Here is a 22,078-nt window from a genome sequence, read left to right as displayed (position 1 = left end):
TCATGTTTTGGTGTTCTGTCAACACATGCCCATTTTGGCGTTTCCGTCCAGTGAAAAGCACGCTGCAGGAATGTGAAACACAAGGGCCCGGGCGTTGACGGGCCGCGGATCTCCATGTAACAACAGGTCCTTCTGGGCCTGTGTCCACACAACGGTACAGTATTGGTTCAAAGCGGGGGGGGGGGGGGGAGGAGGAAACACGAAAAACCCTGAGTCGGAGTGAGAGCTGGGCCTCTTAACAAGCTGATAGGAAGGGAAATGGACTGTGGCGTCACGATTCCCGGTCTAAAAGGATGAGAACCTGTCAAGATGTCCAGCTGTCACTTCACTCTGCACCCTAAGCTATCTTCTGGATGTGAGTGACGAGGGCTGGGAATATCTTCTTCCGGAACATGGCACTCCCATCCAATTGTATTTCCCCCGTTCGACAAAGCTGGCCAAAACATCGGGTGTAATACCCTCATCATCACAGATAGCTTCGTTACTGTGGATCTGCTCACAAGCATAAGGTGGTTGCATTATTATTTGACCCGGCATTACCTGCTATACCTCCCCCGCTGCCACACACACAGAAACAAACATGCACACTCACATGTACGCACAGACATACGCTCTCACATACACACAGTCATTCACACCCACGCACCGACACACACAAACACGCACACACACACACACACACACACACACACAAGCATATGCAGACACCGAGACACACACGCATATACTAACACCCCAGACAATCTCAATGCTGAAATGAAAGAAGTTTATGCGGTTGCCATGGCGAGAGGCGTCCTTTGGTAAGGGAGAAATGAAGAGTAGTCACATGATCCGCAGCCCGTCTCCAGAAGAATATGAGCGCCCTGGTTTTGTCAAGTGTCTGAAATATCATGGCTGCGCTCCGCAGGGCAACGCTACAGCGAGGAATGAGGCCAATCATTCCAATTAATCCTCGCAGGAATTATTTTCATATAAAATGCAAGTCCACTGGGAAGCAAAATTGGGAAATATTAATAGCTATCGTCCACAAGAAAAGATAAATATTCCCACAAATGTGGACAATGTCCCTTCATAGCAAACATTACATGAATTTATTACTTTAGCCGTGCGGAAGAATTTGCTTGCATCTTTAAGATACTGCCTCTTAAATGTATTGTATTTCATTCAAGGTCAGACAAGCAAACAAAATACACTTTCTCATGGGAATAAATATAAGCGGGCAAACAAGGGTCAGGGATGAACAGTATTTCCCTTAAGATATCTAAAAGTAGCTGTCTCTGGGATGTATCGTGAAAGGGACTTGTTTAATCATTGAGACAGTCTGCTTTTTAATCAGTTAGCCATTTTATTGTGTTGTGCTCAGATTCACAGGCTGATACATGTGGAAACCATTTGCATACACTATACACGCCCTATGTTCATCATGGCTCATAAAATGGAAATTGTTGGTAATTTCATCCAAAGGCTGCAATGCAATCTTTACTGTTTACCCCATTGTATAGCATGTTTTAATGTGTTCACATGAAAACCATTAAAACAAGTTTTTAACAAGTAGCCTCTTTTAGTTGTTTTTTCTCTAACTGAAACCATTTGGTGGGAATTACAATGAAACATGGACTTTTGACAGGTCATATCTTGGATAGGCTAATAAAATGGGGGGCTCGAATGTGCTCTACATTTGAAGAATGGCCTGCCACCCCCCCCACACACACACACACCCTCCCCTAAACACACACACACACACACACACACACACACACACACACACACACACACACACACACACACACACACACACACACACACACACACACACACACACACACACACACACACACACACACACACACACACACACACACACCACAAACACCTCTTTGCCAAACATTTTTCTAAATGTTCCAGAAGGCCGCTGCCGGCTCCGACCGCATCTTGCCAGCTCGTTTGATGATTAACTACGTTGTGATTGGCCGGCCCGTGTTCTAAACTTCCTGTGTGGTTTTTGCGCTGCCCGCGGCCCTCGTCCATGCGCAGCTGCTCCCTGAAGGCCTCTCGTGGACGCCATTTTTATCCCCCGCAAATTAGCCTGGCTAACCCCCCCCCCCACACACACACACACACACACACCTTAACCCCCCATTCCTTCTCCCATCTCCCCCCACCACTCCATCCACCCTTGTCCCGCTAGATCCGTACTCCTGTGAATATTAAACAGCACAGACTACAGGAATGCGGCCGCGGCCAAATTGGCAGCAGATGTTGTTGGGGTGGTGGTGGTGGTGGTGGTGGTGGTGGTGGTGGTGGTGGTGGTGGTGGTGGTGGTGGTGGTGGTGGTAGTGGTGGTGGTGGTGGTGGTGGTTGGTGGTGGTGGTGCCGGTGGTGGGGGGTTGGTTGTTCAGTGGTGTTTTGTCCGCGGACGGAGCTGTAAAAGATCGCAGGCCTGACAGGGCCCTCTGTTTGGGCCCCTGGGGTGGAGGCGGCGGCAGGGCAGCGGGGGCCCTCCAGCAGTAGTAGCAGTGGTGTTTGTAGTCGCCTGTGTGAGCACTGCTTCAAATGGGCCGTTTTATGGTCACTTATGACGGGAGACCCGGCCGATGAGTAGCGGTCTTGAGTGTGTGTCCTGAAATGGATCCAAGCCGCAGACCCGTACTTGAACCGAAACCCCCTTGCATCTGAAGTGATGAGGAAGATAATTCCATGATGAATTAGGGGATAACCTTCTCCAGTGCCCCCCCCCCCCCCCCCCCGAGGTAATCTTAACGTCCTCCATATGCGGGTCCTTCATCTGCCGCTCAAAGGTGTCACACGGATAATCAGAAGCATATCATTTCTGTCTACATTATCCAGTGCGGTAGAGCTCAGGAATGTGACGTCAAAAGAATGATTGGCGGTTCAAATTGAACATTATCCTCGGGACACATTGCCAGTTATATCAAATTAGAATGCATTAAACTAATAGAATGCTAATAACACATTTAAGAAAGTGGAAAGTTACCCCCTATTACCAGGCGGGCCGTGTCAGCGCTGAGGGGAAGCAGGGCCCGGTGTTTGGGCGTCTGGGGAGATAGATGAATGACTGGCGCAACCGAGAAAATGATTTCGGAGTTTGTTCGGAGCTCTCCGCCCAGTCGACGCTCCAGGCCACGGCTGCCGACATAAACTGTGACACATGGGATTTTTTCCTTCTTTCTTTTTTTAACTCCCAAATTATGATGGTTTGGCCTACCGGTGTTCTGGCTCAAGGTCTGCAGAGGCACAAGAAGATGAATTGGAGAGGAAATAAGCAGGTCCATTGATAAACAGAAAACAGAAACACCCCTCCCGAGAGAAAGGCTTTTTATGTTGAAATGCGGGGAAGTCAGAATTCCTACTTTTGACATGTTTAATAACTCCAATTATGGAGCTAAATATTTGCGTTGTAAATGCTGGCGAGGGCAGGGAATTGGCTGAATGACAGATGATTCAATCATGCAGTGAATGTGGTTGCATGAAACATCATAGTATGTACTGTTTAACTTATAGGTTTACAACTGCCACAGCTATATAATATACACTATAGTAATGATGTAACAATTAAAAATGAAGTATATATGCAATGTTTCATAAAATATAAAACCAAATTACTAAATGTATTTTAATAAAATGGTAAAAAGGTATTGTTTGGCTAGCTATTCATTTGAACCATAAAGCTGTATTTTATAAAGTACAGTTTGTTACAAAGCCAATACCCGATACAATCTGATTGGTGTTTTTTATTTGCTGCAGCCAACAAAAGTTTGAAAAAAAGATTTTGCCTGGATATGAGGACTTTTGTTGAAACAAGACATAAGCAGCAACATATATCTCTGCTTAGTGACCCGGAGCCGAGGATCCAATAAATAGAAGGTGATGTTCCCTATGAGAACCGAAGGCAGGCGATGGCTGTGATCCATGCGGGCCTTCTGCCAAGAACCCAGAACTGCGAATGGATGGCCGTGCATTCGCCCTGGGCTGACAACAACAAAGTCACATTACTTAAGAAGATGCAGAAATCCTTTAATGAGGAGACGAGCCACCGATGCCCAGGACTTCTTCTACTCCTGCTGTCGCCTTGTAGCCCTGACTTTTATCCACTCCCATTCAATAAACGTCCTCTGAAGTTGATTAATTAAACACAAGGGGACAAAGGGGAGACTTAATCCACCCGAGCCAAGCCGAGGCTAGCCGGCTGGCTCTGTGTGGAGAGGGGCGGGCCAAGGGAGGGAATTAACAAGCGCAAGCAAAACAGGCTCCTTGGCCCCTCGAATCCCGGCAGTGCAAAACGCTAGCATAGAGACGGGGGGAACGGAGAGATAGAAAGATATGTGTTCCTGATGTGTTCCTACGGTGGGTTGTCAGCGGAGGCTCGGCGCCACCTGACGTGTGTGTGAAGCGTGTAGCGTGTGGTGGGGTAAACCGGGGGCCACGGCTGTCAGCGCTCTCTTAGCCGTAGACGTCACATGGGACCGCAGGTATGACGGGACTGGTGGTAGGGTAGGGAGGGGAGGGGGGGGGGGGGGGGGGGATCACTCATGGAATGATATGGGAGCGAACGTTGCATGGTTGCACCGCCGCTATCCAAAAAAGTGATGCATGGCCTGTGTGAGTGTGAGTGTGTGTGTGTGTGTGTGTGTGTGTGTGTGTGTGAGATGGAGCGAGAGAGAGAGTGAGAGTGTGTGTGAGAGTATGTGTGTGTGTGTGTGTGTGAGTGTGAGTGTGTGTGTGTGTGTGTGTGTGTGTGTGTGTGTGTGTGTGTGTGTGTGTGTGTGTGTGTGTGTGAGATGGAGCGAGAGAGAGAGTGAGAGTGTGTGTGAGAGTATGTGTGTGTGTGTGTGTGTGTGTGTGTGTGTGTGTGTGTGTGTGTGTGTGTGTGTGTGTGTGTGTGTGTGTGTGTGTGTGAGAGATGGAGCGAGAGAGAGAGTGAGAGTGTGTGTGAGAGTATTTGTGTGTGTGTGTGTGTGTGTGTGTGTTTGTGTGTGAGATGGAGCGAGAGAGAGAGTGAGAGCGTGTGTGAGAGTATTTGTATGTGTGTGTGTGTGTGTGTGTGTGTGTGTGTGTGTGTGTGTGTGTGTGTGTGTGTGTGTGTGTGTGTGTTTGTGTGTGTGTGTACCAGCATTCCCGGTTAAAGGAAGACTGGACACTGGGATGTTTTAGGCCCATCTGTGACCGGGGGCAACGGCTGCCACTGCCTCTCCCACGGTAACCACTGCGGCCCCTGATCCCCTATGAAGAGGGCGAGAGATAAAGGACGACAGGGAGATGGAGAGAGAGAGAGAGAGAGAGAGAGAGAGAGAGAGAGAGAGAGAGAGAGAGAGAGAGAGAGAGAGAGAGAATGTGAGAGAAAAACAGAAAGAGATGGCCGATTGAGATACGGAGAGAGAGAGAGAGAGAGAGAGAGAGAGAGAGAGATGCCCACTTCCCACTAACCCTTGGGCCTTACACTGCCTGCCTCTAGGGAGAGAGGAAGGGGGGGGGGGGGGTCCCTTTAATTTATTATTTGTTCCCCTCTTGTTAAGGAAATACCATCTCAATGCTACTCTCAGCCTTGTATATTTTTACGGTTCTTATTTTCTCCCTTGCTTCCGCCCGTCCCGTTCCAACCCGACCACCACCACCACCACCACCACCACCACCACCACCCCCACCACCACCCATCCCCCCCCACCCAGCCCTTCCCTTGTATTTATTTGCTTTATAAACACCAGATAGGGGCGCTCCGTCCACCAGCGCCTTGAAGAAATGACCCTTCTCCGCACCCAGGACAGTATGTTTATTTGGCCGGGTGATGCAGAGTGTGTGTGTGTGTGTGTGTGTGTGTGTGTGTGTGTGTGTAGGGGGGTTGGTCTCATTTGGAGGGATACCTATACCGTAGGTGACAGCTGACCTGAACCACACAAGCTGCACCGGGCGGCCATTACCTCAGCTCGTAATCACGTTCTCGTGGCCACGGAGCGGGAGGCGGCTGGCTGAAACAACGCGCTCCGATGTCATGATTCACGAGGTGAGGGAGCCGTCACTCTTCATGTGCAACAGGTATGATCGGGTCCAACAGCCGGGGGTCTACAGATGTGGACACATGTTGTGTGAAATTGTTCGTGTCAGCGCCAGCAAATCATAAATCAAAGTAAAAAAAAAAAAAAAAAAAGAGTTAACGGCTGAAGGAGACTTCATTTGTTTTAAACGTCGGGAAACCGTTATTGTTTCAGTTGCTTCCAGCGTTAGTTTCTCGGTCTGTGGGTGTGTGTGTCCGATCCACTTTGTTGTTGTTTGCTCCTCCCTGCTCTCTCAACCTCTCCCCCCCCCTCCCCCTCTACCTCCCCCTCCCCCTTCCAACTTCACAGACTTCCTTAAGGCCGGCGGGGCTTCGAAAGGCCAAGCCTCTCGCTGACCGCTGACCCGGGACTCGGCTTTGAAACCCTCGCCGTGGCAAATCAAATTGTCCGATGTGAGGAGTCGAGGTGGCGAAGGCGCTGGCGCTGGCCTCTGGGCTCTCCGTGTCAGGGAGTGACCTCTCGGCCCGACGGCAGCCTTCTCTGGGTCATCAAAGTCCCCTTTATGGAGAGGTGGGGGGGTGTGTGTGTGTGTGTGTGTGTGTGTGTGTGTGTGTGTGTGTGTGTGTGTGTTCTGAAGTGCCCTTGATTTTATTTGGTAAAAAAAAGTCAACAAGAGTCACATGACCGACCGATAAGAGCGGGAAAGCCAGGGCTGTTGTGATGGAAACGCTGGGGCTGCGGCCCACCCTTCGAGGGGAGCGGGGGGGCCCTCAAGGTGACACTTGAGCGGTAACCACACTGCGGCCGGGACACAAGACACGACCCTCCCTGGAGGCGACCCAGGGGCCCGGGGGGTTTGTGGGGTTCTTGTGGGTTATTTCGCCTGAGGGCAAGATTTAAGGATCGGAGGCTGTGGCTGTGGTGGGGGTGGGGGTGGTGGGGGTGGTGGTGGTGGGGTGGTGGGCTATGGTGGTGGTGGTGGGGGGCCGGTTGGCTGTGGTGGGGGGGGGGGGGGATGGTAGGCCCCTCGGCCCCGTCTGAGTCCGACCCTGATTGAACGCCCGTGACCCTGAGAAAAACAGACGCAGACGGAGCCTTTCCAGCCGGGGGCCGGCCGTGCTTCAACATCCAGACAATTAAACATGGGTCACCATGGGCACCCGAAAGCCGGCTAAAGCCCCCCCAATGCTCCGACAATGAGCTGGCCCATTACAGAAGCTAACTGACGCTCACCCAGCGCGGCGGAGTTCACTTGGCTGAGGCTAATCTTATCTGCTCTGCGATTAGCGGGCATTTTTCATCGGCGCGGCGGAGCTAGCAGTCCTTTGATATCATTAATAGCGGCGCGCGGTCACGTCCGAGGTTATGAATGGAGATGGATGGCAGCGGCACGGCGACAACATTAATCTTCATATGCTCCATTACGGATTAATAACTGTTACAAGAAGCACCGGGGGGGGGGGGATAAACATGTAAGCATTTATTTGAGGAAATTATGACTAATAGAGGAAGAGAAGACATGAGGGATGGTCCAGCACAAATGAACAGTATTTTACTCGATTTTAATGTAACAGCGTTTAACTTTGTACTTCATTTAGTCCATTTTCGTACTTTAGTTGTAGGTCACAAAAAGCTAAATAAGCATCTACCTTGAGTATTTGACATGGGGACAAATTGAACTCTTGCTGAAGCTACAGAGTACATAAAAAAATAATTAGCTAAGGAAGCACACAGCTTGTACTCGTTATCTGGTTCGCTGCAAGTTAGGAGTATAATCGATCCACAAGCATGACTGTAACAGTTGAAGCACCTTGATTTTTTAATACCATCCAATCAGGGGGGGGGGGGAGAGAGAGAGAGAGAAAGAGACAGAGACAGAGACAGAGACAGAGAGAAAGAGAGAGAGAGAGAGAGAGAGAGAGAGAGAGAGAGAGAGAGAGAGAGAGAGAGAGAGAGAGAGAGAGAGAGCTGCCCCTCGTTATGTCAACAGCTGAAAGGTCAAAGGCTAAGAGCAACTAATCTGACTATGTTTGATGGGTGAGGGGACAGGGAGACAAACCAGAGGTGATCTGCCAGTGTGTGTGTGTGTGTGTGTGTGTGTGTGTGTGTGTGTGTGTGTGTGTGTGTGTGTGTGTGTGTGTGTGTGTGTGTGTGTGTGTGTGTGTGTGTGTGTGTGTGTGTGTGTGTGTGCAACAGTTTCTTTGTGTGTATAATTGGTTTAGCTAACCGAGATCAAACAATAAGGGTAGTAGCGGTGCACGTTACATACATCGAACAGACACACACACATCGGTAATGACTGCAGACCCATCATCACAACAGCCTCCCATCCCTCTTCCGCCACCCAGCTTTTAGACAGTCCAATCTTTCTTGAAGTCTGGGGGTCATCTGACAAGAGCAGTTATCACTGACCCTGTGCAGGGATCCAGCCGGTATTAATCTGTCACGCTAACTTTGCATCCCTTCAAAATGCCTAAGCTTCTTCACTCGGACACAATTTTTCTCTTCTTCCACTTCTAGTCCATTCCGGTGGCATCCATCCATTCCAGTGCTTTCTGACTGATCGTCCCTCAGTCCGTCTCTCCTGTTACAGGTGACAAAGCCTGTCGTCCTCCTCCGCGACGAGACCCCTGAGAGACAGAGACAGAGACAGAGACAGACAGACAGACAGACAGACAGACGGACAGACGGAGAGAGACAGTGAGGTTGAGCAACACAATCCGCTGCAAAGCACTTTGCATCAGAGTATTTAGGAAACACAGAGTGTGAAGTTAGTGTGAATAATTCAAGAAGTTTGATTCGCCAGCAAACTATCAGGCTATCGCAGGGACCAACAGAAACTAAACATCACTACGTTCACACTAATTTAACATCAATTCTTAACGATGATATTGTTGTTTCAAAGCAGCCACGTCGCTGGATGTTCTTGTGCCTAATGGATCATTAAGCAATAAGGCCCATTAACTGTTGAGCTAATTCAGCAACAATACCGATGGGGGGGGGGGGGGGGGGGGTGGAGGGAGTGCTCCACAGATGTGCTACATGTTAATAGCAGCCATGTGTCATCTAAGTTTGTTCAGCCGACACACTTTACGTGCCGCATGCATCCCAAACCACCACCATTTTGATTTTCACCACAGATAACAAACCACCAAGTACACAAATTTAAAGAAAATAATTACTGGCACAAGTTGTTAGCATCTGTTGTGCTTTACATGTCTTTGAAACCGTCTATGAGGGAGTACTGAATGGTGGTGCATCTGTCTGTCTGTGTGTGTATGTGTATGTTTGAATGTGTATGTGTGTCTGTGTGTCTGTGTGTCTGTGTGTCTGTGTGTGTGTGTGTGTGTGTGTGTGTGTGTGTGTGCGTGTGTGTCATTAACAGGCTGCAGTAGAAAACAGCTGGCGGTCGCCCAGAACATCTCTCAGACAGTGTGGGGTCCTCCCAGGCCCCAATCTAATCAGGCGATGTGGGGGGGGGTGCAGCCTCCTTCCTGAGGCCAGCCTCACTACAGGGCCTCTGAAACATCCTCCAGGGCTCGGAAAGCATTTGGCAAGGGGGGGGGGGGGGGGGGGGGCAACGGCAGAGCTACTGGGGTTGTCATCCACAGTGGCAGATAGTTCATCACCCAACATAGTCATGTAAGATGAGGAAGACTTCCTCTGGTATTCCGTAAACACCGGCAGGAAATGATTTCACGTTTTCTATGATTGTCATTTCCTCAGCTGGCCGGTGATGTCGGCCCTTTGTTTGTCAGGATGTCTTGGTTATGGGGAGATGAGGGGGCATTCTGAAAGGCATTCTTCTTAGTCGATGACAAAAGCATTCTTAAGCGGAGAAGCACATGTGCGTAAGGAGGGCCAGGCCTGTCTTTGGTCAACTTAAGACGTAACCTGTATAAGAGCCAAGCGGACGCGTGTGGGGAATACGTGGCTGCATGTGTCATTAGTTTCATACCCATTACTGAAAGTGATACATTTTACTGCTTCGATCCCATTACCTAAAGTGATACATTTTACTGTTTCAACATCTTCTCTGGTCTGGTCTATGTCCCCAATTCATGCAGATCTTTTGATCAATCACGCCAAGGCACAGTTTGAGGTACTGCTGAACATTATGGCAAAGAAAATGCTACTTCCTGCACTGGCGAACTGGTTCAACTGCTATCAGAACACGTCGCTTCTTTTTCAACTCCTTGAATAAATCTCAATATTGGCAGAGAGATAGTGATGTGACATTACATTCTTATATCCGAAAGTTAACCTAACAGGACCCCCTGTGGTCTTACCTGTAGGCCGCGATCTCAAGGTCTCTGGTCCTCTTCTCGCACAGCAACTCCTGGTAGTCCTCACACTGATCCTGGATTTGGTCTTCAAAATCAAGCTGCTGAGCCCTCATATCCTCCAAGGTGCACTAAGAAGGAAACACACACACACACACACACACACACACACACACACACACACACACACACACACACACACACACACACACACACACACGGTAAAAAGATCAGAAACCAAAAGCAAAAGCAATAATGATAACACCACATAGGAACACCAAGAAAAGCATCAAAATACATCCCTCTCGCGCCTGGCCCCGAGTGTCCTGCCGTTAACGGTAATCCGTCCTCCCTCCCTTCCGTCTCCCTCTCACCTCCAGCTCCTCAATCCGCTCCTGGTGAGCGTCTCCGTTCACCTCCACCTCATCCTCCAGCTCCACGCTGACCTTCTGAAGCTCGGCCAGCTCCTTCTGCAGCTGGCCCACCTACGGAGAACCACACAGAGAGCCCTGTTTAGATGTCACAAGCTCCTCCGTAGTGTGGCCTGCCCCTCGTGTGATGACATCGTCTTTTTGTTTCTCTCGATCTGCGATGTGATACGGCACGGGGACTTAAAGGAACGAAAGCAGAGACCTCGATTAGATGTTCTGAGATTTTTGGCCCGTTGGGATCGTCACCCGGTGATTACCTCTCGGGCACAAACTGCGGAAGGCAACGGGAGGAACACGATGGTGTGTGACTACGGCGGAGATGTTGTTTCTCATGGCTTGTTTTGTTTTGAGTGTGGCAAGCCACACAGCCATGCAATCCACAGGGACCTCCTAGAAGAAGCGTCCAAGGTTTCCAAAGAATCACGGCCATGTTTGAATGCTTAAATGATTGCATATGGTGACCGTGTTAAGTGAAAACAAGCAGCCACAGAGTGGTATATTTATACGAAAGGCGATGTGAATGAGGTCTGGAGTAGAAACACAGCAGACCTATCTAAATGCCTTTTGATAGGCCTTTGGAGTCCAACATGATTGTGGTCTAAATAATACAAGAGCATCTTTCACAGAAATACCTTTGCAGATTAGTTTCTTAGACGACATGCAATAATCTCAAACGTAATATGTTTTTTAACAAATCAAAACAACATCACAAGGAGTGCAGATTTGTCAATACCTGGGATCCCCCACCACACTGTGAGGGGATCCCAGAGAAGATCCCAGGACTTTGCGGATCTCAACTTCTTAGATGGACCTCATCCTCCCTCCCAAGAGGCTGGAAACCGCACACATTGTTCTGTGCTCCTTACACTGACGCCAACAGTGACAGCCATCATATGGTTCGCTATACGCTCGTTACACGACAGATCGATGAGATAATGTGTTTTGAGTCCATCTTGTTTTCATTTAACGTCCATGCGAATAAAGCACTTTGAATGTGACATATGGAAAAAAAAAAGCTAGAGCGCAATAATTTCAATATCGCCGGATTACATTTTATTGTTCCACAGGGACGGAGGGAAAGCACCACATGTGCTCACCCAGAAGGAACCGGGTTCGATGCTGTTACTGCTAACTACCTGCAATAGTGGCCTTAGTGAAGGATGGACCGTAGAATCACCTTACAGTGCACTTCAACTCTAAGGTAAACTAAGCTAACCCCAATCAGGCTATCCGGCAGGTACACCATCGATTATAATGTACCTCTAAAAACAAACCAGTGGTTAATCCCTATCCCAGTGTGTCGGTATCTGAGTGTGTGTGTGTGTGTGTGTGTGTGTGTGTGTGTGTGTGTGTGTGTGTGTGTGTGTGTGTGTGTGTGTGTGTGTGTGTGTGTGTGTGTGTGTGTGTGTGTGTGTGTGTGTGTGTGTGTGTGTCTGTCTTGCGGTGAATAATTACAGCAATCACAGAAGTTGAACAATGATCTGTCAAGAGCAGATGGGAGTTTCGGGCGGCCCTGCTTGTCTTCCAGGCCTGGCAGAGGAGCAGAGGGAGACTCGGTTTCCACTCACGACTTTTGAACCCAGTCATCCCACTTACTCACCACACACACACACACACACTCCCTGATGGTGTGTATCAGTGAGTTTGCTCTGATGCGCGTGTGAGTGTGCTTTTACGTGTGTGTGTGTATGTGTGTGCACGAGCACGTACATGAGGCCATTCAACTGGCTTTCAGTGCCTGCTCTATCGCACAACGCATCGCTACGTCAGTCAGCGCTGATTTCACCACAGTCTGTTTGTTTGCCAACGCTGTTAGGAGCTAGAGGACCTGAGGCACCTAGCATCAGCCCAGAGAGAGAGAGAGAGAGAGAGAGAGAGAGAGAGAGAGAGAGAGAGAGAGAGAGAGAGAGAGAGAGAGAGAGAGAGAGAGAGAGAGAGAGAGAGAGAGAGAGAACAAGAGAGAGAGAGAAAGAGTCAGAAAGTAGGAAAGGGAAAATGAGAGGAGTTTAAAGGGATAGAAAAAAGAGACAATGCGGAGGAGTAAGCATTACGACAAGTTAAGCCAAAGTCTGCCTTGGCTGTTGCAACCGCATGTTTGGATAATCTGTGTGTGTGTGTGTGTGTGCCTGTGTGTGTCTTTGTCTGTGTCTGTGTGTGCGCTCTGCTGCGGTAACAGAGGGCACCGTGGTTACTGAAGGAGTTGCTACTAGCGCGTACCGCGGTACTGACAACCAGGCCATGATGTCTGACCCCAGCCGCCGCAAAGGTGTCAGCTGTGATGGATGGTCAGGGGTGGGGGGCCTGGGGTGGGTACGGGGGGTCGAACTGTAAGCATCCAGGAGATGCCGGGTGACTCAGTGAGTGACAGTTTAATGGATTGTCTTCTGAATCCTCCCTACACTTCCTAAAGTTGAATCTCTACACTTATATGCTCTCCCTCCCTCTGTCCCACTCTCTCCCTCTCTCTCTCTCTCTCCCCCCCTCTCTCTCTCTCTCTCTCTCTCTCCCCCTCTCTCTTTCCCCCTCTAAAAAGAAGAGCGAGGGCCTGAGTTTAAAAGATGTCCGATCAAGGTTTATTTCCTTGGAGGGGAGGAAGTCTCCAGACAGCCCAAATGTGTGAAGTTTTAAAAACTTTATGACAGAGTGCAGCAGTTGTGGTCAGTGTGTGTGTGTGTGTGTGTGTGTGTGTGTGTGTGTGTGTGTGTGTGTGTGTGTGTGTGTGTGTGTGTGTGTGTATGTGTGTGTGTGTGTGTGTGTGTGTGTGTGCGTGCCATGTGGTGAGCACTGTAAAGTGCTTGTGAAAGACAGTTCTTAATAACAGGGCGGTGGTTTTGGCGATAATAAATCCCACTCAAGGCTAAGCAGGCCCCCCCCCAGCGACCCGATGCAATGGGCGCATGGTAAACACCCTGGACAGCAGGATCTCTCACACTCTCTGTTGCTTTACTGTCAATCAAAGCCCCCCCGCCACACACACACACACACACACACACACACACACACACACACACACACACACACACACACACACACACCACCCCCCCCAGGCCATTGGTGGGAAACCATTCGTTTTTTTTCGGCCCTCTTCGCCATAAGTTGTGATTTAGTGGCTGACGGGTGCTCTAATGTAGAGCTCTTTGTTGGGGTGTGAGCATGAGAACTTATCCAGAGGAGTAGAAATTTGCCACAGGGGAGAAATTAATTACATTAGGGAGAGGGGAAGGAGTGGGAGGTGGAGAGAGGAAAGTGGTTGTTGGGAGGATTTGGAAAAATGACAGGTGGACTAAAAAGGGCTAATAACACATACGGTGACTTGAATGAATGCGTCGTCCACTTACCAGCTCTTTCAGCTCTCCGGAGTCGGCCATCTTTGGGGAGTCTTTGCCCTTTGACCTCGGGGGTCCAGACACGCCCTCTTCTCGCAGAGGATCGTGGGACGGCACCAAAGAAGAAGAAGGGGAGGATTTTCCGCACTCGCACTGCAGAGACAGAACAATCGGCTTCAACATCGGGACGTCTGTGCCAGTCCGACTTCAGTAACACACACTCTCACGGGCTTTAACGGGGGTCTAATTGTACGAGACCACCGTGCGGCTAAGTGTACCATGACCCTGACCAATCAGTGGCTTTCTAGGCTTGGCCTGTGCCCCGCATTCAGCCTTAACCTCATTGAATCAGAGCGATCCAACAAAAAGAGAAAGACGATGCACAGGTGTGTGTGTTCGCGAACGTGCGTGTGTGTGTGTGCGTGTGTGTGTGTGTGCTCATGTGTGCGCATGTTTGTGTGTCTGCGTACACGCGTGTCCCGACAGCAATTACCATTACTGTTCAATCTCAGTGGCAATCATATTAGCTTTGGAGACGACTGCACCTGGACCAAGACATGCATGCAGGGCTGTGTTTAGCTGGGGCCGAAGAAGAGGTTAGTGGGGCTGGGGAGTGTGTGTGTGTGTGGGGGGGGGGGGGGTGTAAGAGGTGGGGTTAGAGGGTCACAGTGATGAGGGTTATGGAGAATGAGGGGGAGGGAGGGTGAGGGGGGGGCAAGGGTTGCGGGTCTAGAGTGGAGGTAAATTAGTCTGGGACACGCACACACATAGGGACACCTTGGAGCGGGTGGGACCTGACCTGTTTGGCCTCCAAAATGGACCCCTGTGAGGCCGAGACACCCATACACACACGCACATGCATGGACACACACACACACACACACAGGCCCACACACACAACCAAAGACACACACACATCCCAAAAAACACACACATATATGGTGCTGTATGAGGAGCCTGGGAAGCCGGCCAGCAGGTTTGATTACATCCCTGACCTCTGCAGGGGGCAGACTTCCGTGACCCCGAGCTGGTCAGAAACACACACACACACACAGGGATACCCAGAAGGGGGGACAAGGCATTCAGTTGGGGTCCGGAGCGTCCCACTGATTCTGGGACACTCGGCTCAGGTTGTGTTAAGAGGGGAGGCAAACAAGGAGACTCCTTCGCCCCTCCTGGGTGGTGTGTGAGGGATCAGACTTACAACACTGTCGAGAGAGAGAGAGAGCGAGAGAGCGAGAGAGCGAGAGAGCGAGAGAGCGAGAGAGAGAGAGAGAGAGAGAGAGAGAGAGAGAGAGAGAGAGAGAGAGAGAGAGAGAGAGAGAGAGAGAGAGAGAGAGAGAGAGAGAGACCGATGCTGTGAGAGAAAGGACAAGAGATAAGTCAGCAGGAGGTTGAGATGACAGCTGGCTTGGTGTGCTTGTGTTGGGGTACGGTGGGTGTCATTGAATGTGTGAATTTAGTGTATGTATATACTGCACATGTGTGTTTGCGCAAACGCATGCCTGCGGTGTGTGTGCGTATGAGTGTGCGCGTGTGAAAAACACGCAAAAAACACAACGGCCTAGATTTATTTTATTTGCGACAAGCGTGTGTCTGCTCAATTGCCTCCCAGACGGCCTACCAGCCACATGCACATGCATATGTCGTTTAAGTGGTTTAATAGGAAAAGCCCTACAGTAACTCGGACAGAAATATGGCTTTGATTCCCACCGGGACCACCCATTATACCAGCAGTACTGCATAAAGCACTCTGCGTTAAAGCCACCAGCAGATGACATGCGTTGCTGCGTGTAATATCCTGTCTGTACAGCAGTCGTACCTGCAGGCTCTCTGCCAGTTGGCCGTAGTACGCTTTGATCTGCAGGCCGGGCGTAATGTCTGGGCTGCAGAACTCCAGTCGCGCCCCGGATTCGGGGGTCCCAAGAGGGGGGGGGCCCTGGGGGCCCTGGGACTCGTGGCATTGCACCGCCTGCAAACACACACACACAGGCACATGAAATGCATGGAAGTATATATGGTTCTATATTATACCCAAGAATGCATATATGGCTTCGAGCCTGGTCCATCTTGTGCATACTTACTCTCACACAGACACACACAGACACACACACACACACACACACACACACACACACACACACACACACACACACACACACACACACACACACACACACACACACACACACACAAACACCTCTTTCTCACGTTAGATTATCTAACCGATTCGGGGCCTGCGGTGGACGATCAACACAACGCTGCAATGTCCAGCTTTGACAGTTCACTCCCCTTTCCTCTCACTCGTCCTGAACAACGATAACGTTGTACGACTCGTCAGCAGGGGAGGCAACACAGGGCTGACGATAACGGCAGCTAATAAAGAAATAACGTAAACAACACAAGAAGACTGGGCTTCTGTTTTCCTCTGCTTTGCTGCCGCTTTTCTCGGCCAATGAGTCGTCCAGCAGCACCCCTCCACCCTCCAGAGGGAGGCTGTTTGACGCCGGGCGGAACAACACTGTGTGATGGTGATGGGGAGGTTTTGTGCTGTGCTCCGGCTGCCTGCAGCCTCTCAGTCTGATACCGGAGCGGTCGCTGTCAACCCAGGTGAGGCAGGGGGGGCGTAATGTGTCTGAGAGGGAGAGTGTCTGTCTGTCTGACTGTCTGAACTGTGTGCACGACAAATTGCTTGTCGGGTAATGATAGCCGCCTTGTTACACAGCGTACAGTGTGTGTGTGTGTGTGTGTGTGTGTGTGTGTGTGTGTGTGTGTGTGTGTGTGTGTGTGTGTGTGTGTGTGTGTGTGTGTGTGTGTGTGTGTGTGTGTGTGTCTGTGTCTGTGTGTGTGTGTGTCTGTGTGTGTCTGTGTGTGTCTGTGTCTGTCTGTGTGTGTGGTTGTGCAATCATGCATGTGCATGAATGCCTGCATGCGTGCCTACATGCTTGTACACGTGTCCATACATAGGATATATATAGACCCGTTCTCATGAAGGTCATTCACAGAAGGGCCTCATTGTTGTACTTTCTTTCAGAGAAGCACCTCTACTCATGCTACTTCATCCTATATAATTGAATGGCTTCAAGGTATGCAACGGGGTCTTCATATGGGGCATCCCACCAGGGCAGATTCGTCTTCAACGTCAAACAGAAGACCCTAAAGGTCATCACAGCAATGCACGTCACCACAGACACACTGCAGAACATCACAATGAGCCCTACTGTCTGGCCAGAGTGCATCATTCTGAGCCATTTCCAGTGCCAAACATTAGCCCGGTTTGATTAAATAAACACAGCATAAACCGCGGCTATACGGTGCACTGTTATCTTGGCCTCACCGTGCTGCGCTGGGCCTCCATGCAGACTAGCTGCTGCTCGTAGATCTCAGCTTGCTCCCTGAGTGCGAGGCACTCGGCTGTCACCGCATCCACCTCCTACCGTGGGAAAGAAGGAAAAGGGGGAGGAAAAGAGAAAGCGATGCTAACATAAACCAATATAAAAATGACTCTGCAGCACACGCACACATGCGCGCACACGCACACACAAAGGAGGTCATCTGAAGTTTGCCGGGCTCAGAAACAGATATGGAAGAAGACATGCACTGCAGGAATTTTTGAATTCCCACACTAAGAGCCTAAAATAAGCTTTGTCATGGCTACAGTATCTCAGGCCATTTGGTCACTTGCTATCGCAGGTGATTTCAGCAGAAAGTATCAGAATCTCATTTCCTGGTTTATTTCCTTGGTGGCCGACGCTGTTAAATAATGTAGATCAAATAATGTCCCGTAATCTCAGGTGCCGAGGATAACAGCGCCAAACGGCACAGATATGAATTCCTAGCAGCCTGCCTGGTAAATCATTTACCTGGAGGCTACTGCAAGGAGCTTGGGACACAGAAGGTGGCATGCGTATACCGTGTGTGTGTGTGTGTGTGTGTGTGTGTGTGTGTGTGTGTGTGTGTGTGTGTGTGTGTGTGTGTGTGTGTGTGTGTGTGTGTGTGTGTGTGTGTGTGTGTGTGTGTGTGTGATGTGAATGCACATCCTTGTAGGTGTGTTTGTGCGTTGTCTGTATGTGCTTGGATGCGAGTATGCCAACAACACATGGTATGAGTTTATTTACAGTTGTATTGTGAAGAAAAATCCAGATGTAGATACTGGTCAGTTTTTAATTGACAAGCGAGAAGACACCTGATTACAGATAAGAGGGGGAAAGAGGATAGGAAAAATGAATAATGAAAGATAATCCTGGATTACACCTCACTCTGTGCAATGGAAACAAGCCCCTGAAGAATTGCCAACACTAATTTGCTTCCGCAGTTCAGACCCAGACTCATATGTGGATTAGTAATGTAGGTCCCAAGCTAGCTCTGTTCAATAGCAGTGTGTATGTGCAATGGTTTCCACTATAAATAGAAAGCTATCTCAAACCACCATCGCTGGTAAACCAAGGTTATTGAAATTCATGATTCCGTCTTTGACGTTATATTGCACTTGACATTCAAAACAAAGGGTTGCAGCTGGCCATCATTCACTAAAGGCCCAACAACAGGACTACTATACGTCGATTGGACATAATTTCTCTGGAAACGATAGAATCTTCTGACGAAGATAATTCATTGAGGAGAAGTAGACGATCAGACGAAACAGAACAGACACAACAGCGTACGGAGGGCCAGGACTAGTGCCAGTCTTCCATGCGTTCGCTCATCCCTACCTACACGAGCAGACCCACTCCTGATACCCAGAGCTTATGTGGGGTGTTCCGTTCCCTCCTTTGGTGTCTAGTTGGCTTAGTTTCTATCCTGGTGCATGTTTTCCCATCCAGCCCCATCACACGCTCCAGCTGTTTGCTATTCAGAAGAGGATAACTCATCCACTCGGCACATTGCTGCCTGGCGTTAACATCTGTATGATGGAGGAGGCCTTGTTATGGCTTCTCCTGTATCTGACCCGCTTGGCATCGATACTGCTCGGCTTATGTGACACATGTGTGTGCATTTAAGTATGTGTGTGTCTATGTGTGTTGTATTGAGTGCAAACTTTGGCTTCATATGCGCCGTGGCCTGTGGCCCAGAGTGTGTGTGTATGTTACTTATGTTGTCCAACACACTTGGAGAAGAAGGAGAAAAGGAAGACAGATGTGTGCTGAGGAGTTTCATCTCCTGAGCGTTTGAGACGGAGGGTCGATACAGCAGAGGAGTTGGCACGGCAATGCTGCCATCTAGTGCTGGAAGTATACCATCACACAGGGTGCTGACATGCTTTTTGGGCTATGCAATACATATACCTTTCTGTTTTTATTGGTTGTTGAAATGTCTTAATCACATGTTTAATCATACAGAAATACAGTTCAAAGTAGATTTAATGTATTAGTTTACCTGACGACTGTCAGGTTTGTAATCACAGGCGCATTGAACCACATCATCGCACTCACTACATACTAGGATTTTGGTAATCAGCGAATAAGGAGCGTCAATCAATCATAAAGACAGTAGCCATTACGTTCATGTATATCTTTGGCCCACATCCACACACATAAAACATGCATTACGTGTGTAGTGTGTAGTGGGTGCTACATATTGGTGGTGGTTAGTGAGGTCCCCCCTTCACTTTAGGCGTCTTTGAGTGTTATTAATTAATATTATTCTTCATGTTTAACCTCTGTTTTCCTTTTATTCCTAGTCTGTTTTACATAGTTTTGAATGATGACTATATGCTCTGTAAGGTGACCTTGGGTGTCTTGAAAGGCGCCTCTAAATTAAATGTATTATTATTATTATTATTATTACCTCAGCGAGGTCGAGTCTTGCGTGCTGGACGCTGGTCCTCTGCTGCAGAGCCTTCTCAAACTCTTGCCTCAGACATTGCAGTTCCTTCTGCAGCTCCACCGTGTCACACAAGATGTCATCCTAAGGGGGAGAACGCAGAGAGCTTAGAATCAGTAGCCATAGGCCTCCACATGTACGCAGGTTAGACGAGGAGTCCTCCACTGTAGAGTCTGCTGGTTGCAAAATGAATGCATGTATCAATCCCGTTCTGAACCTTTGGCTGCCCGAAGAGTTTTAAAATGATTGCCTCCTGTTCACACATTCATACACACATTCATACATCGACTGCAGTGTTGACCGTGCAAAGGAACTGCCAGCTCGTAGGGAGCTGCTCGGGTTAAGGGCCAGGGGGTTATACTCAGGGACAGTTCAGGGTTATTGAGGTACTGCCCCCCCCTGCTATAGATGGTCCATTGTCACTGTCAAATGTTTGATGTATGCACCTCAACCACGTCTCATTCCTGTATGTCTTACTGTATTAAAAGCAATAAAGACAGATCTTTGAACCAGGCTCAATATTGGTATGTACCACGTGCAAAGAAATGCAGCAATGCATAGAAACATACGCTAGCATATAGCCCAACCCATGCCCACGTCTCCCCACAGGGAGGGAGCGTCTCACCCTCTCTCTGCGCAGCCTCTCCACCACCGCGTCCAGGCTGCAGTCAGCCACAGCCCCCCCGGTGCCAGAGACTCCCGCAGAGGGCCCGCTCTCCTCCAGATCCAGGATCTGGCTCTCCAGGAACTCATTCTCCTCCTCAAAGCAACGAGCCTGCGTGGGGGAGGACACAGCCTCAGAATTGATGCTGCGGTGCAAACACAATCGTAACGTAGTCACGGTGCTCGACAACAACAAAGAGAAATCCCTGCAGACCATCAAACAGACCTTCTGGGTAAGATACGATGCAAATCATTTGGACATGGGATTGTTTGTTATAGTGCCAATTGCCAAAGAATAAACGTCATCCCTGAAATGCACTATTATTTTATGATCTGCAACACACAAGCGCACAAGGGCCATTTTTACAGAAACATTAACATGTTTTTACAGAAACTTTAACACATTTTTGAAGGGTGATTGTAACGTTTATTTGCCAAGCTTCACCAGTTCAATCAGCCGGACCAGGCGGTTGTTTAGGCCGGAGAGGACGGTGTGGTCCTGGGTGAATCGGACCAGGCCTTCCTTGTTGAGCGCCTTGGCAGATGCAAAGTCATACTTGTCGCATTGGCATTCGTCAGCCGCTCCAACCCTGCGATGGAACAACACACACGCGATGTACGATGGAGTGACCTCATCCGCTCAGAACCCCATCCCTCCCTGCTAGGGAGAGGTTTAAACCCAACCTTAGTGGCTCAGCCCAAACTCATGCATCTGAACAGAGATTTCATTTATGAATGATATAGCTGTGCACCGCATGGAGAGCGATAAACCACTATTAGATGAAGCTCAATTCCTTTCTGATTAAGTCTTTGAAGGCATTGCATGCATGATTAAACCAGACTTAAATGAATAATTGCTTGAACACTGCCATCAAGGGGTGATTACTTCACTGCACGGTATGGCTGGCCAGCCCTTTTGTCACGGGGGTGTAAAGGAAGAGCATGGATCATAGTGACACATCCACAAGAGAAGGCATTTGCCACCACCCATCAAAAGTTCTGAGGTTTATCAAGGCGTGGTTGCATTCTTTGCCATTCTTAAAAACTAGCTCCGGCACACAGAACACTCGTTTTTCTTTTGATTTGATATTATTCTTACAAATCGAAATCAAATCTTAAATGATATCTAGATATAGACCATCAAATTATAAGAAACTTAAACCTCCGCTATAATACCTTTGTAACTAAGCTTTTTACTCCATTGCAAAATATCAGAACTAGATAATTTCTCAAGAATAAAAAGACAATCCAGGGATTTTCTATCAATAACTGCATCCTTCCACGCCCCCCAAGGTTAAGGTCCACACACACTGACCTGCCAGGGCTGCGCCTCGACACCACCGACGCTCCGTTCTGTCTCCAGCACTGCTCCTCAAACAACCTTCGGTAGGATGACACTCGCAGCATGGCCATGGTTCTCAGACGCAGCGATGGACGCACAAATGGCTCGCGGTTCATCCCAAGCTGCAGTCTTATAGTCGGCGTCAAAGTGGCGTTGTGGCACGGAGGTGAGGGATATCTCGGGGTCGCATCGGCCGGCC

At 49.2% G+C, this 22,078-nt stretch overlaps 1 protein-coding gene across 1 annotated transcript; it reads right to left on the bottom strand.

Moving 5' to 3' along the window:
- Positions 1-7,466: 7,466 nt before the first annotated feature.
- vimr2 (vimentin-related 2) lies at positions 7,467-22,002 on the bottom strand. Its single transcript, XM_030368155.1, has 10 exons — positions 21,853-22,002; positions 20,983-21,127; positions 20,500-20,649; positions 19,839-19,958; positions 17,389-17,484; positions 15,874-16,023; positions 14,064-14,204; positions 10,669-10,779; positions 10,301-10,425; positions 7,467-8,641 (listed from the first exon to the last, which is right to left on the bottom strand). The coding sequence occupies exons 1-10, from the start codon at positions 21,993-21,995 to the stop codon at positions 8,599-8,601; spliced, it is 1,224 nt and encodes a 407-aa protein (XP_030224015.1). The 5' UTR covers positions 21,996-22,002; the 3' UTR covers positions 7,467-8,598.
- Between the last annotated feature and the right edge of the window lie 76 nt (positions 22,003-22,078).

Source organism: Gadus morhua, chromosome 10 (assembly GCF_902167405.1).
Source record: "Gadus morhua chromosome 10, gadMor3.0, whole genome shotgun sequence".
Taxonomy (NCBI): domain Eukaryota; kingdom Metazoa; phylum Chordata; class Actinopteri; order Gadiformes; family Gadidae; genus Gadus; species Gadus morhua.
The sequence above is the reverse complement of the archived record's forward strand: the minus strand, read 5'-3'. Positions and strand labels throughout refer to the sequence as shown.

Excerpts from the sequence above, each read along its gene's own strand:
- vimr2 (XM_030368155.1), bottom strand. The coding sequence starts at position 21,995 with ATGAACCGCGAGCCATTTGTGCGTCCATCGCTGCGTCTGAGAACCATG. Across the intron at positions 21,128-21,852 it reads TCGAGGCGCAGCCCTGGCAG|GGTTGGAGCGGCTGACGAAT; the intron begins GTCAGTGTGTGT and ends GTTCCATCGCAG. Across the intron at positions 14,205-15,873 it reads AACTGGCAGAGAGCCTGCAG|TGCGAGTGCGGAAAATCCTC; the intron begins GTACGACTGCTG and ends CTGTCTCTGCAG.